Raw genomic sequence first — 18,083 nt, 5'->3', positions numbered from 1 at the left:
GAGAAACAGAGAGACAGACAGACAGACAGAGAGACAGACAGACAGATAGAGAGACAGACAGGCAGTCAGACAGACAGACAGACAGAGAGACAGAGAGACAGACAGAGTGACAGACAGAGTGACAGACAGATAGACAGACAGACAGAGAGACAGACAAACAGACAGACAGAGTGACAGACAGACAGACAGACAGACAGACAGACAGACAATAAACTAAGGGTTAATAAACTAAGTTTTAATATTTTATCATAAGAATTAATGTAAATGGTTTTATAAAACGATAAGCTCCAGATTTCAGCTCATAAATCCGCTGGTCAGAGCAGCTCAGGCTGTTTATATATAGATGAGATTCAGGGTGGAGTGCGTTCACAAAAACAGCTGCAAGAATTCAGTCCAGAAGAAAAGCGTGGAAGACGTCCAGAACCAGAAACCAGTGTCTGACTCATCTTTTTTTAAAGCTGTTCTTTTTTCAGCCTTAGTCCACAAACATATGCAAACAGCATGTGTCCTCACACAGAAAAACATGCCCAGCATCACAAACTGAGTGAACAGAGTCACCGAAGAGTCAGAGAGGTTTCATATAAACACAAGCTGCGTGAGGTCCGTCTGCCGCTGATTCCCGAGGCTGGACTGATGTGTTCTCCTTTTAATCATTTCTATAAACCTGAACTTTGATTCATGTCGCTTGCTGAGCGACACAGCTTCTGTAACACTAGATGGCGTCAAACTTCACACAAGACATTTTTTTTAAAACTGGCTTTTGTGTTACAAGTCATATTTTTCATGACCCCATGTCTCTCTTTTGGAAAACTTATACACATTTTATTCACATTTAATTATAAACAACAACAACAATTATTATTATAAATAACTTTTTTTTAAATTATTATTAGTTTGAAATAAGTTTCCTTTTTTATATTTTCAGTTTTTAATTTACAGTTTAGTCATTTTGTTGTACTTCTGTAATTTTTATTAGCTTTTTTCTATTTAAAGCTTCTGTCTATTTCAGATTTAGTTATTTTAGTAATGCAACTTAAACTTTATTTATTTCAGTTAGTTGACAAGGCAGCTTTTCTTATTTATTTTTTTTTAATTTAGGTTCCTTAGGTTGTAAGCTAACATTTCATCAAATATAAAAATGTTCTTATTAGTGCGGTCAAATGATTAATCACGATTCATTGCATCCAAAATAAAAGTTTTTGTTTACATAATATATGTGTGTGCTGTGTATATTTATTATGTATATATAAATACACACACATGCAGTATATATTTTGAAAATATTTACATGTATTGCATATATGTATATTCATATAATGTATACTATTTATAAATATATCTAATATATAAACATAATTTTTTTCTTAAATATATACATGCGTGTGTGTATTTATATATGCATAATAAATATACACACACATATATTATGTACACAAAAACTTTTATTTTGGAAGCGATTAATCGCGAGTAATCTTTTGACAACACTAGTTTTTATACACACTTTATTTTTATGTTTGTCAAAGTTAAAATTTTCAGTTAACAAGTTCATTTTTTACTGGAATGATTAAATTTATAAAAAAAAATAATAATTCCGGAAATTGTAATCTTTTCCCCTAAAATCACAGTTTAAGAGCATGCTGGCGACAACTGCTGGGGTTTGAGAAAAGAATATTGTTTTTATGTTTGGATTAAAATGCTTTGTCACCTTTCTGAAATCCTGTTATTTGCATGTCTGTTTTGCCCTTTACGCTATATTTGTTGTAATGGTTCTGGTGGACTGTTTCTCCAGCAGACACTCACCTGTCTCAGGAGCTCCTCCTGTCTCCTCTGGATGCGTTCTCGCTCCATCTGGATGCGCTGGAGCCTCATCTTCTGCTGGTGCTGCTGGGCGCTCATGGGGCCGCTCATGCTCATCATGGGCTGAGAGCTCTGCTGCTGGGGGCCCTGGACCTGGACCTGCTGCTGCTGCTGCTGCTGCTGCTGCTGGAGGTGCTGCTGATGGGCCTGCTGGCTCAGCACTGCCACAAACACATGACAGACACGCTCAGACACAGCCTTCACTCATCTGAGCAGAATTCAAGAACTTTCTCCATTCGGCAAGCTCTAAGCTGATTGGCTGGTTTCATTTACGAGGAATCAGGCATCTACAATGAGAGATACTTTATATTCTAAATTAGAGTTGTACTTGTTACTTGTGGATGGACAGAAACCATCATTTTAAAGTTTACAGGACACATTTCTGGTAATTTCTCCCGTGACTGGTTGCTTTCCACGTCAGTTGGAAGGTCATTTATATCTAAATGGGTTGTTCTTTGGCAAATAGCCAGGCTATATGCACATACTTAAAAGTCTGTCTGTACAAAACCAGACAGATTCATTAATGCAGGTTCTCTAATCCTCATGCTGAAATGGCAAATCATAGTGTTTCAAAATGCGGCTTTGTTTCTGATTGTCTGAGGAAAAACAGGTTAAACAAAGAAGGCACACAAACACAATGACTCAATTACAGCTGGCCAGAACGCAGCACGGAAAAGTGTTTACCAAGAAATATCTTCCCTGTCCTACTGAAAAAAGTACTGGCCTTAAAATGGCTTCAGTGTGGCCACCGACAACAGGCAAATCAAGTAAGTCCACTTTTGATGTTAGCTAGACAAGTCAGAATTTAGTTTTCGTGACAAATTTCTATCTTCTATCTGAGCCAAACAATTACACAGGATGCTTTGGCTCATAGCACTACTGTTCAAAAGTTTGGGTCGGTAAAACTGAGCTCTTAAGCCCAGTTCACATCAAGAATGATAACTATAAAGGTAACGATATTAGCGTCCACATGCACCAATATTGTCTGCTTATCCTAAGCGCACGCTCATCTGCCGCTTTAAATTCTCCAGCTTGTGACAGCAGGATTTAATCTGATTGGCTGTCAATGTTTTTATCGTTCATCAGTTGGAAAAAAATCATCCTGAAAGTGATTCCAACGATATCGTTTCTCTGTGTCTTTATCGTTATAGCTGTGGTGTGGACTCTGCCATTCTTTAATATTGAGAACGATTTTTAGAACTATATCTTTATCGTTATCTTTATAGTTTTCGTCCTTGGTGTGAACAGGCCTTTAAAGGGTAGTTCACTCAAAAATGAAAAAAGCGCGTACACACCTCACGCACCGGATGCCGTGCGCGCGCCCAAAGACAGTCCAACATAGTGGTGTATTAGAGGTAAAAATGTATATAAATACTGTTTGGTTTCTTGCACAAAACTTATAGATTTTGTTACCATTGCCATGCATTATACGACTGATAGACTGCAACGGTTGGAGTTAAAAATCTCCGTTTGTGTTCTACTGAAGAAACAAAGTCACTTACATCTTGGATGCCCTGGGGGTAAGCAGATAAACATCACATTTCATTTTTTGGGTGAACTATCCCTTTAAGCTCACCAACACATTTATTTGAATTTAAATTTAAACAATTTAAAACAACTGATTTCTATTTGAAGATAAACATAATATATTCCTGTAATGACAAAGCCACATTTCTGGCCATGTTTACACGCCGTTTTAAAACGAAAATGATCCTCGTCTACACTGGCGTTTTCACTGCATTTCAGAAACGATCTCCATCCACACTACACAACCGAAAACGCATCTCACATGACCATTCATGCAGGTGCAACAGTGAGCATGATGCTATCATTTACACGGTCGTCAAGGATACACAGAGCAAATGTGGGCAGCTGACATTTTCATAAGTCTCCATTTTGGTCCGTTTACACGGAAAAGCGACTTCGGAGTTTTCAAACTAAAACGGGCGCTTTCGAAAGTCTCCATTTTTGAGGGAAAAAGCCGGAGTAGTGTAAACTTAGCCTCAGAAGCTACCCATATAATCCAGTCGTGGTCCCTCAGAAATCATTCTAATATGCTGATTTACTTTTAAACAATCTTAATATTATCATTGTTGACAATAGTTGTGCTGCTTAATATTTTCGGGGAAACCGTGCTTAATGTTTTCAAGATTATTTAATGAATAGAAAATTTAAAAAATTCAAAAGAACGGCATTTATTTGAAATAGATTTTTAATGTAATAGCCTTCACTGTCAATTTGGATCAATTTGCTTAATTAAACATTAATTTCTTTGAAAAAATTATCTTGCTGACACAAAACATTTGAACTGTAGTGTCTCTTTCAGATTATAATATGTAAATATGCTCTGTTGTGATTGGCTAACGTCCAGGTAGCAGTGTAGTTCACACTGTTGATCACTAGGGTGGGCCTCGTTTAGATTACAGAAGAACAAGTTTTATATCATTTAGTTCAACTCAAAATGAACATTTTTGGAAATTGTTTACAATAATTGCTGTATTCTACTGTGATTTCATTTATCTCTGGACGAAGCCAGAGTTCTGGTTTGTGAAAAGCTGTTCTGTTTCAGTGTAAAGGACGTCTGATGTTCTCAGAGGAACGGACCGATAAGAAACAATGTTTGCTTCAAGGACTCAGGCAGAGTTTCACAACTGACATTACAGCACAATAAGATTCACATGCTTCACTTCAGTTCAAACTCAACCAGTTTCATGATGATAATCTTCTCATCGCACACAGGAAGCAATGCAATGTGAAGAGTGCTGGTGACTCCTGACCATATGGAGCACGTGTGTGTATCTGTGTGTGCGGCGTGTTTATCTGTCGGGTAAACCACTTTCACATCGACAAAACATTCCTGTAAAAGCCAGATGTGGGCTGAAAGAGTCGTGAGATATGGTGCAAACAAAGCACAGTCTTTCTGCTCTCCGGATCAGCTCGTACTGCTCTTGGATTAATTATTGTGCAGCTTATTTAAAAATAAAAAAGCTCACACCATGTCCATGGCCAATGATCAGGTGGCTGGAAAGGATTCAACAACCTTAAAACTAAGTTTGTATTCTGTTCTGTTTGCTGCAAACCTTAATAAGTGAAAATTAAATTTGGTCCCAATTTATGACAGACATCGTACAATACACTCTTAAAAATATAGATTATTTACTGGCACTGATGATTCCATGAAGAAACTTTAACATCCATTGAATTTTTCTATAGCAGAAAAGGTTCTATATAGGAGAAAAATAAGGGTGTTTAGATTATTAAAATGCATGAAATGGTTCATTTAAGAACTGTTCACTAAAAAAAAAGGTTCTTCTATGGCATCTCTGTGAAAACACCATTTTGGAACCTTTATTTTTAAAAGTGCACTTACTTTATGAAAAAGAATTTGATACAATATATTAATTCTTACATTGTGCTTACACTTGTTATTACACATGTTATTACGCTGTCGACTGTCCACTAAACTTCTAATATTCAAAATTTGGTAGCACTTTATTTAACAGTCCTGTTTTACAAGTATGTAGAGAAATCTAGCATACATATACAACCAAAGTATACTTTGGTCAATTGTTACCTTACATTACTGTAAATGCACGTACTTGTAAAACAAAGTGTAACTCAAAACACAATAGCAGCAAATGTAAATGTGAATCTCTCAAGAGTATTATAAACCATCATTTACATCATTTACACTAAGTACATTTTTAAAAATGTAAGTACATAGTAGTTACAGATTCATAAACAGGAACCCAATGTTCTTGAGATTTACAGTATGGTTTAGAACAAAAACAACAAAAAAAGACTCTTATTATGTAATCAGGTAATGCTAAGTGTGCTCACCAAGAGAATCAGTGTTTTTTGCTGTGTTGCTACAGTATGTGGTTGCTGACTGGTTTAAAGGGCATTGCTAGCATAATGGATTTAAGAATTTTAAGAAAAGAAAATCTAAAGAAAAAGAGATCCACTTGTATGTATGAATGCAATGCAAGTCACTTTGGATAAAAGTATCTGCAAAATGTATAAATGTAAAAGTACTGGTCAAAAGAGCACATACCCAAGTCTCTGTAACTTTCAGGTCTCTAGATATGGCTCGGGTCTCTCATTCAACGTAAAAAAAAAAAAATACAAATGTTTGCTTGTTTTATTGTCTGTCAGACCTAAATTATAAGTCTGAGTGAATAAGTAATGTAATAAGCAAGAGCACACCTCTCCTCAGCAAGTCACTTGATTTGAAGTAGCATACTTGTAGTTTGTTCAAATCCCCAACCTTCAAGTATGTCCTAAACATCTGCACAGGCCCTTCTCAAATGTGCAAAAGACTCAATCAAACTTACTGGGTGGAAAAAGTTGAAGCCCATCACCCTCTGTGTATCTCAGTTCTCTATAAATGGATTTCTGTTGGAGGGGGTTACATAATGCACAAGAGAAAGGTTTCAAACTGGCACTTAACCAATTTCCTTGTTAGATTAATGCAGTGATTCTTCAGACTTGCTATAGACAGTTTCAGGCTACCAACTGTCTAGTGAACAGGAAGACAACACGTTAACTATCGAAGTGTGATAAACCAGGTCAAAATGTCAAGAGATACCACCAATTATTAGTATTATCACTCAAAACGAAACAAATCTGCATCACGTAAAGAAGCCAGCAACTAAACTCTACTAAACTCGACAATCATCACCAGGCAGGAGCCGAGGATTATCACGGTTTGCTTTCTTTATAAGATTTGCAAACATTTATTGACATCAAAAAAGATCTTCAAAGGATCAGTTTTATGGATGGGGTGGAGGATTTGGCAACCGAGCAGTTGAGGTGAAGCAAAGACGGCCTTATATGGTCAGATGAAGAGGAGACATTCGCTAGTTCAGATCTCACTTCTGTCACTGAAGTCTTCAACTATTTTTACTACTAATAAGATATTTTGCATTGTGATATTATTTTCCATGACAATTCAAGGGTTAGTTCACCCAAGCATGAAAATTGTCATCAATTGCTCACCGTCACTTAATTCTACACATATAAGACTTTCGTTCATCCTAGAAACACAAATAAAGATACTTTGAAATCTGACAGGGTTCTGTTCACTGAAAGTCCATTCTACCAAAATGTGCTTTCTTGATCCAGAAGAACCAGTCTGGTTTGTTCTCGCGTGTCAAGCATTTAAAGTTGTGTTTCTATTTACCATATTTGATGTGCTCTATAGATATGTGTTGATCAATGTTTAAAATCTGTTCATTATATTCCGGAGACTTGGATTAAATCACTACGTTTACATGGATTGCTTTTAATGTCTTTGTTAACTTTTGTTTAAAGCTTGAATGTTTTGGTGGAATGGACTTACAGTGGAATGACACAAATCTCTCAGGTTTCATCAAAATATCTCCATTTGTGTTTCAAAGATGAACTAGTAAGGCGAGTAAACAACTACAGAATTTAAATTTGAGTAAATTCTGTTAAAACACTTCGTATAAAACTGAATTACTGTTGCACTTCTGTCTGGCATCACTTGTGTTGCTAAAATCACAAACTTATCCATTATTTGTTGTCTCAGTGCAAATCAGTGTTAATTTTGACAGCAAATTTTGATTTAGTTTTAGTCAGTCTTTTGACTAAAATGCCATTTAGTTTTAGTCATATTTTAGTCACCTGAATTGTTTTTAGTTTTAGTCTAGTTTTAGCCGACTAAATATCATAAGATTTTAGTCGACTAAATCGACAGTAAATTTAGTCAGCTAAAATCTAATGGGTTTAGTTAGTGTAATGCATTTATTAAGCATTTCTCTAAAATTTCCAAACTCATTATATAGGTTTGATATTAAGGTTTTATCATGATAGACACCGATTTAACTGCGGTGACACACAACATGCCTTTATGTTAAAATTAAATAAAACCACTTCTCATAAAGAACTATAACATGGTCTTCTTTTTAATGAAAGAGCAATGGTTATATAGGCTAATTATGCATTCTTTATAGCAACTTGTTTACCATATTCTTCATTCTTTCAAGCAGACATATTTATTTCTATAAATAAATTTAGATTAATCTTTAGGGCTACTAAAGTTTTTCAGTCAAGAGCAGTGTGTGATTTTCTGTCTTTCTGTTGTTGCTTGAGTAACATCAATGACTCGGACAGCAACTGAATTCAAGAGGTCCTCGATGCAGCCTGTAGTACGATGACGTAGCTGGATCAGATCCAATACGTATTGGATGTTTGACGAGCATGCGCAGTATTGGATTTTAATGCACATGCGCAAAGTGGGGCTGTCATTGAAGCTAGTATTTAATGTAAATGAAACTGTAATTACGAGATATAGGTGTGTTTCATAGGCTTACACAAACTATATTATACTGTGATTTTAAACTAGTAGTGTATTCAAACTTTATTTGAGCAATGATGGCGTAGTTTTGAATGAAAGGGTATGTAAGTTATATTTATTTTTTATTAGTTTGATTCGTTTTAGAAATAAAACTCAAAAAGCTTACAATTTAGTTTGTTCTTTATGAAAAAAATGGGGTGTAACTATCGTCTTTATTTTTTCCTCTAATAGTCAAGTCAAGATAGTTAGATAGTTGTCAAAAATTCGTTCATGAATCAAATATTATTTTTCGTTCTCACTCTCTGTGCTATACATCACAGAGTATAAAAATAGTTATAGGCCTACTAAAATATGCGGACATAATTTTTATACCATATACAAATAAAAAGAAGGAAAACAATCCTGTCAGTCAGGGTTCCGTATAGCCGATAGTACTTGCGCGCTGTGAGAGGCACTTTCTGTGTGTGTATGCTTCAGTGTCTGCGCTCAGAAAACTGGACCGAATTGAGTTCTCTCTTGCGTCGTCAGATTTATCCATATGTCTGCTCTTCTCTTACGCCCACATATTGACATTTTTTTACGTTTTATGCGACGTGCAGCAAGTATATGTATTAGCTTATGTCCCGCCGGTTAATAAATGTACGCATCTAACCTCTGAACCATGCAGCAGATTCCAAATCATCCCTCCCTAACATTTTCGTCTCATTTTTATTCATTGACGAAAATGTCAATAGATTTACGTCATAGTTTTGTCATGTTATGTAAATGTTGTAAATTATTCGTCAACGAAATTAACACCCGTGCAAATATTAATGGTCCCAAGAAAAGCCTAAAATCTTTTGTTTGATTTTGAGGCTAAATATGACCCGGACATGTTTTTTAGGTTATGTGAGATTCACTTTTAAATGCCGTTCATCTAGAGGTCAAAGTTCATGGCATTCACTGTCCGAGTTCAACACAGTCCAACAGGTGGGAAGCAGCACTGACTCTCAGTTACGATCTATTCCAGTGTGTGCTGCTGGTCCAGATGTGAACGGTTTCAACCGGACACACTCTGGCTTCCAGCCTTTAGCCCCCCTGACATCTGAGAGTCACAACACCCGCCATGATAGAAAACACATGTGCAGCGGACAGCGTTCGTGAAGGAGAGAGAGACAGAGAGAGTCGATTGAGTTGCTAAAGCCACACCAACAAAGAGCTTCTTGTTTCACTGATTTCCCAGAAACGGCATCAGCTGTCCAGCAGGGTCAGCAAAAATGACAGGAAAAAAGCAAAGGAAAATGTCCAGTCCCAAAAATCTGTGAGACATTAAAGGACATCCTGTCCCAACAAGAGCTCATAACCAAAGCATTGGCTAAAAGACCTAATTTCTCGCTCCACTTACATTTACTTGTGCTTTTTATGGTGAAGATCTAAATACCTTCTCATAAAGACAGCAAAGGATATGGACTATTTTACATGTGACTGAACTTTCTGTCCACTATGTGTGTTGTATACTGGTATTCACGATAACTGTGATATATAATACTACACTTATTAATAATTTAGTAAATAATCCAACACAAGTGATCTTGTTGACACTCCAACATAGTAGGTATTGCTATTGCACTCACCATTGAACAGAAAATAAGAAAATGCTGGGTCTATTGCGATAATTTGGTTATTGTAAGTTATTTTGGCCATGATCATCATGTAGTGAAAATCTAATATCATGACAGCATCTAATGTCCCCTATTATAAACAAAAATAGATTGAAACTCAATGCCAATGATCCCCCCAAATTCAAATAGTCAAACTAAAGTTACAACACATTGCACACTGGTCAGTGTACACTGAAAAACCAGACCACCCAGACAACTCTTATAGTTTTTCAGTGCACTATTATGGGATGCACCAGTCCTGTTCTATTATTCTACATAGGATAGATACTATGCCAATTAGGATTAGTCTTCATGTACTGTATTAAATATGTACAAATTTGTAGATATATTTTTTTTTCAGTAGAGAAACATTTCACATGTTTCAGTCAACCATTCTAAAGATTTCACAAAAAAAAATAATAAATAAATAAATAAAATTCACATAATTGGATCAGAATATGTGTTGTTAGTCACTGGCAACAACACAAATATCTTTAGTATCTTTTGGAAAATGAAAATTCAGTCCACATTTACAAACCTTCACGCCATTCCAAACTTGTATGACTTTCTTTTTCTTTTTGCCCATACGATGAAAAGCAATCTGGTCCAGTGTTTTGGAGCCCACTGATTTCCACTGTATGGATGAAAACAGTTCTTCAAAATATCTCAACTGTGTTTCACAGAAGAATTAAAAGTCATACAGGAACCACATGGGGTTGAGTAAATGATGACAGAATTTTCATTGTCCTTGAAAATGGTCATGTTAATGTTCATGTCTGTCAAGTAGGGGTGGGCGATATGATCACAATCTTATATCACGATATGAGTCATTGTATTTCATGGTAACGATATATATCACAGTATAGTTATTTTGCTTTAAAAAATAAAGTTCTTTATGATATCAACATTTTTGATACCATAGAAATGTCATCATTCTTGTCACCAGTGTCAATATAAAAAAAAACTATATAAACTAAAAAAAAAAAAAAAAAAACTAAAAATAGTTTTTATAAACTATTATTAAAAAAATCTCCGTCCACATGAAAATGCACTGTCAAGAGCATGCCAAACCAACAGGTGGTGATATAATCTCAACCGTAAAGCCATGTTGGCCAATCTTCTGATTGAAAAAGTTTCCAGTAGGCGGAGATAACAGCGCAGGCTCCGACGTCACAAGCCAAAAACTCCGGTTTCACTGTCTACACGATAACACTGTAACCGGAGTTTTTGTAAATCTTCACCCTGGCAGGCGTTTCAAAAAATGTTCAGTTGAACTGGTGCTGCGTTTGCATGTGGACAAACGGCCTAACCGCGTAGAAAAAGCTGCGGTTTTAAAAATAACCGCGTTCGTGTGGACAGGGCCTAAGACAGCGCGCTTATAAAGCAAAATGAGTTCTCTTTTACTGCTGATTGTTTCACTGGCTTAAAATAACCTATTTTTAAACTGCAATGCTTAAAAACACACGCAAATGATAAATCTTCATGACCACGTAGCACAGCAACATCTTGAACGTGTAGCCGTGATCTCTACTGGTTGACAAATTTCTACCAGTTAACCGTGTCTACCAGTATATTGTCCACCCCTACTGTCAAGGATCGTTAAGTTTTTATAAGTAAAATGATCACTGATCAGGCCAACAGACAATTACAAACAAGAGGTAATAGCGTGTATTGCAAATCATGTCTGGATCATTTCACCTTCAGTGTAGACACATGCTAGTCACAGCACTAGAGCAACACCCTCATGCCATTTCATCATATTGCATATTCAGATTAGTGGTAGTGTGGGAAACAGGTCAAATTATCAGGAATGAGATTGTGGGATTGGAGTGGGAGGTGGACAGTTTACATCATTATATCAAGCTACTGGGCTGATAGGACTCCAGGAACGCTAGAAGGGAGTACTCACCCACCCGTGGGTCCAGCCATGAGATGCTTTGGGTTTTGTGGTCAGTGAAGTATGTTTCTCTCTGAGGGGTGACGGCCTGCTCCCAACCCTCGGGCAACTGTCCTGTTCGGTAACAGTACAACAGCTACAGATCAGCCAGCAGCCAGACCCACACTCCAGAGTGATGACCAGAGAAGTGTGCTTTATTTACTGAGCTACTTTTTGGTCTGCTTAAACGTGCAAAAATTACACTTCAAGAGGTTGCCTTAAAGGGACAACTTTATACTTTATTTACCACTAAAAGGTACATGGGTAATATATCTCAAGGGTATATATTACTAAAATGCACCTTTTAAGGGTAAAAAAGGCACAAAGTTATGTTTTCGAGTTACTGCCCCAGTAACAAGCTGTCGTACCCCCAAAGGTTCGATTTATGTGCATTTGTTCTGACAGCTTGTTGGTTTGTGTGAGATCTTTTATCAAAATGTATTTAGTAAAATGACTTTCCTTTTCAGTTGATGTAACCAAAGTCACAAAGCAGTATTCAATATTACATAATATAACATAAATAAATTCAATTAAACCTAAATGAATAAAATCTAGTTTGTACTCACAGTGGATGTATACAGTTGTGAAAATATTTATAAAATTTACAAGAAACGTTTAAATTTAATAACTCTTTTTATAATGTCATGTGGTGCAACCATCAAGAAAAAAAAAACATTTTCTTTACACACTGAATACATAGTGTTCAAATCTTAATCATAATTCATAAATCATAATTCAATATTACATAATATAACATAAATAAATTCAATTAAACCTAAATGAATAAAATCCAGTTTGTACTCACAGTGGATGTATACAGTTGTGAAAATATTTATAAAATTTACAAGAAACGTTTAAATTTAATAACTCTTTTTATAATGTCATGTGGTGCAACCATCAAGAAAAAAAAAACATTTTCTTTACACACTGAATACATAGTGTTCAAATCTTAATCATAATTCTAATAAAATTTATACTTATCAAGGCAACAAGTTTTCTTATTTTAATTAAATTATATTGAATAATAAATAGTTACTAATAAAGTTATTGCGGAGTTGCACCACATGACAACCTTATTTTACAACCTTAACTATGCTTGCCTTGTCATAAAAAAAAGATCTGATATCATGAGACCTCTCTATGACAATTTAATGTTTAAAAATTATTATTATTATTATTCTTTTTTTTTTTTCTGCATGCTAGACCATATGAATTTGTTTTGGAGGACAACAGCCTCCAATTCAATTAAAATTATATTCAATTGAATTTTTATTCAGAAATTCAAAACACCCTCATCATATAAGATATATATTATGTCATTGTATGAAAGAAATGCATTTTGTATGTTTTAATACAATAAAGAATGAGCATCTCATCACTGACCAGACGACACATTCATACTGGGCTCAATTTCTTACACGCTAAAAAAAGCAGCCGCAGCTGCCTTTAAAACTCTAGGGTGTGATGCAATATGGCAGTTGTTGTTGTAAGCGAGGGGGGAAAAATATGGAAAGCATTCAACAAAACTGTATTGTTCTAATAATGCACTCCTGCATTAGAGTGTCAATTACCCATAATCCCTAAGTTTTGAGGGGGGTCCCACCATGAATTACTGCGAACACACAACAGGTGAAGGCTCAAGCTGGTCTAAACTAAGAATACAGGAAATCTGTTGTCTCTCAAGTTCCTAGAGGCTGAAAAAAAATGCAGTGCTGGAAGGAATATTTCTCCCTCTAAACTCTTTCGTCTTGTTTTTATCCCTCCATCCCCCCCTTCGCAGGAATCTGTTTCTCGGCTGCCAACAAAGCTGAGGCACACCTTTTTTTCCATTTCATCACAAATCAGGATTTGGGAAGAAAAAAAGCCAAACAAAGAAAGCACATTTGGAAATCATTTAAGGTACTGACAGAGTAAGAGCGGCGGCCCGTGTCACGGGACAGAGCAAGCAACTCGCAAAACATGCTACAGAACGCCTCACGTACGACAGTCAACAAATCTAATACAGCTTTAAAAGCCTTCAGATCTGCTGGCTGGGAGGCTTTTTTCATTAAATCAGCATTTGACCCTCTCAGAAATACCAGTTAAACCTCATTCAGGGCCCCTAATCAACAGACAGACTGCTCTATATTACAGAAATGGCAGATAGCCTTCATGTGATATACACTTACTTTAAGAAATTACTAAATGAAACACTTTGTTACTTAGTCTAAAACAATTAATTTTTAATGGTACCTAGCCTAAAATAATACAAAACAGACTTCCTTGAAACGATTCCTTAAAAACACATACTATATTCAAATACTGTACATTCTGAATCTAACCTGATCTTATGAGAAAACCTAACTACAGTATTTTATGCAGTTTCATATGAATTTGTATGATTTGATTTGTACAAAAAAATATATATTCTTTTTAGAAAAACACCAGTCCATCCCTAAACCTAACACTCAGTTTGGCATAAACAGATTGTACAAAAACATATAAATGTACAAATTTATACTAATTCGGTAAAACGTAGCAAATGTAGCTAATAACTGCTATGAGACTGTGGCTTTTCGAAATCGACCCCATACATTAATTTACTATTCCTTGCAATACTCCACTAATATAATCCACTTGAATTCGGAACTTGTGAATTCAGAAACTGGGTGCGCTGAAAGTGCTGTGGACGCCATCTTCTGTTGGGATGCGGGAATTTATTTGAAGTGATCCTCACAGTGCATGGGTGTTCTCTAGCTGCTAGCCATTGAGTGTGCATGAGAAAACATAACTATTTAATGAGTTTGCGATTTCGAATGAATTTGTACGCTTTGATTCGTACAAAAAAAATTTAATTTTTAGAAAAAGAAAAAGAAAATCTAACCCTCGGTGGGGTGTAAACAAATCATACAAAAACGTACAAATTAGATCGTATGAATTCGTACAAATTTGGCAAATGTAAAAAAAGTTAATTGCCATGAGACTGGTGCAAAATGACTTGCCATGGGACTTTTCAAAAACGTCCTCTATAAGCTCATTTACTATTCTCAACTAATATAGTCCACATGAATTTTTTATTTTTGAATTCAGTAACTGAGTGCGCCGGAAGCGCTGTGGACGCCATCTTCTGTTGAGATGTAAAGACACGTCTATTTTACAAGTTAGCGATTTTGTACGAATTTGTATGATTTGATTCATACAAAAACTAATTTTAGAAAAAAAAACTAAGCATGAAGTTTCACGCCTAAACCTAACCTTCATTGGGGCATAAAAAAATGTACGAACACGCACAAATGAGATTGTATGGATTCATACTAATTTGGCAAAATATAAAAAAAGTTAATAATTGACATGAGACTGGCATGAAATGACTTAGCATGAGAATTTTCTAAATTGTTCCCTATATGCTCATTTACTATTCTCAACTAATATAGTCCCACTTGAATTTGAAATGTGTGACTCCAGAACCCGAGTGTGCCATTTTTTTTTAGATGTGGGAATATATTCGAAGCGACCCTCACAGTGTAGAGGTATTCTCTGGTGGCTAGCCATTGAGTATGCATGAGAAAATATAGCTATTTTACAAGTTTGTGATTTTGTATGAATTTTTATAATTTGATTCATATAAAAATGTACAATTTAAAAAAAAACTAAGCATGAAGGTCCACCCCCTAACCTAAGCCTCAGTGAGGCAAAAACAGATCGTACAAAAACATACAAATGAGATTCTATGAATTTATACAAATTCAGCAAAATGTAAAAAAGTTAATAATTGCCATGAGACTGGCACAAAATGACTTAGCATGAGACTTTTCCAAATCGTCCCCTATACGCTCATTTACAATTCTCAACTAATAAAGTATTGTCCACTTGAATTCAGAATTTGTGAATTTGAATATTTAATTTGATTGCACCGGAAGGCCTGTGGGCGCAGTCTTCTGTTGAGTTGGGGTTATTTACTTGAAGTGACCCTCACAGTGCATTGGTATCCACTGAGTGTACAGTATATCGGTTGAACACTGTGGTGCTGTGGTGCACTCAGTTATGCCCACTATGGTTTCGAAAACCACTACAAATGGCTGTTGCCTTCAAATAGTGCACTATATAAGAGTAAATGGTGTTGTTTTAGTGGATCATGTGTGTTGCACAAATGGTGTGGGTTTAAGACTATATGAGTTTGTTTAAATCTCACATCTAAACACAAAAGAAAAGAACTGTATTTTAGCATGCTAGCGGTCAACTATTGTACATTTATTAAACTCCATGAAGTTCATCCCAATTCCACATCAGAGGTGTGATATTAGATGTCTGTGTGAATGTCACGGGCCGTCAAGCATTGAAGTTACACAGGGCAAGCACCTGTAGCAAAGCTCCTTCAGCTCCATCCCAGCTGATTGAAAACAGCTCAAGAGAGCATGTGTGTTTTCATGAGTAATGGGGAATGTGGACTGCTGGGAGGGACGGCTTTCACACTCACCGAGGTTGGGTTGAGAGAGAGCCATGGAGCGCTGCTGTATGTTGCCGTTGTTGGAGGCTTGATTGTGCAGACCCATCTGGGTCACCGAGGGTGTCATGGTCTTCCTGGGGTCGTGCCATGTGGTGATCTTCTCAACGTGACTGCACAAGAACGAAAACAACATGTTCACATTAAACACACTGCAGAAGAGTATTCACACTGTTTTGAAGAAAACCTGTTTTTCTTTAGGTCAAGCAAACCAGAACTTGTTTTTCTTGTATTCTAGGAACACAATGGCGATTTTGCACATTGAACACTTCAGCCTGATCCCAACCATTTACTCCAAAACCCATTTAAAACCCAATGGTCTCTCAGAGGACATATTTAGATTTCTTGGCCATGTCTAACTACAAGTGTTGGGGAAGCACTACGGAAATTGCATGGTAATGGGATGGGAAGAATCAATTATATCAATGCTTTTGCTTTTCTTTCGCAAAGGTTCCCCAAAAAAAATTGCGCTAAAGAAATGATGCCTATCATTACATTTTAGAAAACAAACTAGATTTTAACTATTTTATGAGTTGACATTTTCACATGAATTTGTCTGATAAAAATGAAAATAATGCAAATAAGCATGAAGGAGAATCCTTAAACTGAACCCTTAGTGGGTTTAAACAGATCATACAACAATGTATACACCAAATTTACAGGAACCCACCAAAACTTAAATCAGTTAATAAGTGCCATTAGACTGAATGTATCCGAAATCACCCTCTATGCCCACATTCACCATACATTTCCCTACAAACAAGTAAACGCAAAGTTTCTTCGGTGAAGACAAAGGTTTTGTGAGCAAACTTATTAGGGGAAGCTCAAAAGTTTTGCAAAAAAAAAAAATCATTTTACGATGCAAGATTCTGCCTTAAATCATTCAACAAGCCATTGCTGGACTCAACGCAACCTTTCGACCTGCAGTTCTAACCACAGAGCTCTAAAAGTCCAGAATGAACAATCACTGCGGATCGTATCACGTAACAGATGTACTGGTGTTTTCAGGCTGTGGTGTCCTCAACAGTTCACTCTCGTCCTCTCCACTCCTCCACCCTGAGTAAACCCTTCAAAACTGCAGCTACGTGAAATTCTGGCTTCTCTGCATTTTTCATGCAAGGCCACAAGCGTCAGACTGGTGGTTGCTAAATGACAATCTCAGTGTCCCTCAGTCAATAAACCAGTTTAGCATTGCTTTCATTATCAGGTGGGCTTTACCGTCTAGTTCAGGGGTGTTCAAACCTGTTCCTGGAGATATGACTTCCGCTTGAGATTAGTCTCAACCTTGTCTGATATTTTCAACCTTGATGAGCAGGTTCAGGTGTGTTTCGCTAGAGCTGGAACTGAACTCTGCAGGAAAGCAGATATGCAGGACTGCAGGATACGGTAATGATGAATAAATGCAAGCCTTGTACAACCACTGGTTAAGCTCCAACATTTGGTTGCCAGTAATCTTATTTATTTACAGTTGATCACCTGCAATGCTAAAGGGGTGGTAATTTTTCATTCCACTGACTTCCATTTATACACAATCTCATGCTAAGTTTCCAATTCAACTTTATATGAAAGTTGGGCAAACTAAGACCTGCAAATTAATATGATGTATATGGATGCGTGACCAATAGAAGATCGATACATCATATTGTGACACCTTTGCTCAATTAAAAGAACCCAATCTTCAAATACAGGAAATTGGAGTAGTGCTTTTAAATTTATATTTATTTTATCATTCTTAAGGTGCAGTTTTATTAGTGAAATGTGGCAAAATGTTGTGACCAAAAAAGGTCAATGTTCCATTGTCAATTGTATAGTGATGCATGAAGCTCCACTTACAACAAGAGTCACTTT

At 36.2% G+C, this 18,083-nt stretch overlaps 1 protein-coding gene across 2 annotated transcripts in view; it reads right to left on the bottom strand.

Annotated features, from left to right (window-relative positions):
• The window catches only part of wwtr1 (WW domain containing transcription regulator 1), a 53,910-nt gene that overhangs the window by 3,512 nt on the left and 32,315 nt on the right, over positions 1–18,083 (bottom strand). For both annotated transcript variants that reach the window (XM_016276514.1, XM_016276513.1), the window contains exons 2-3: positions 16,209–16,348; positions 1,801–2,018 (exon numbers count right to left, since the gene is read on the bottom strand). In XM_016276514.1, coding sequence (XP_016132000.1) covers positions 1,801–2,018; positions 16,209–16,348 — 358 coding nt within the window. The remainder of the gene's footprint in view (positions 1–1,800; positions 2,019–16,208; positions 16,349–18,083) is intronic.

The sequence above is a fragment of the Sinocyclocheilus grahami genome, unplaced genomic scaffold (genome assembly GCF_001515645.1).
Source record: "Sinocyclocheilus grahami isolate Dianchi unplaced genomic scaffold, SAMN03320097.WGS_v1.1 scaffold103.1, whole genome shotgun sequence".
In the NCBI taxonomy this organism is placed as follows: Eukaryota; Metazoa; Chordata; class Actinopteri; order Cypriniformes; family Cyprinidae; genus Sinocyclocheilus; species Sinocyclocheilus grahami.
This window is presented reverse-complemented; position numbering and strand designations above follow the sequence as displayed.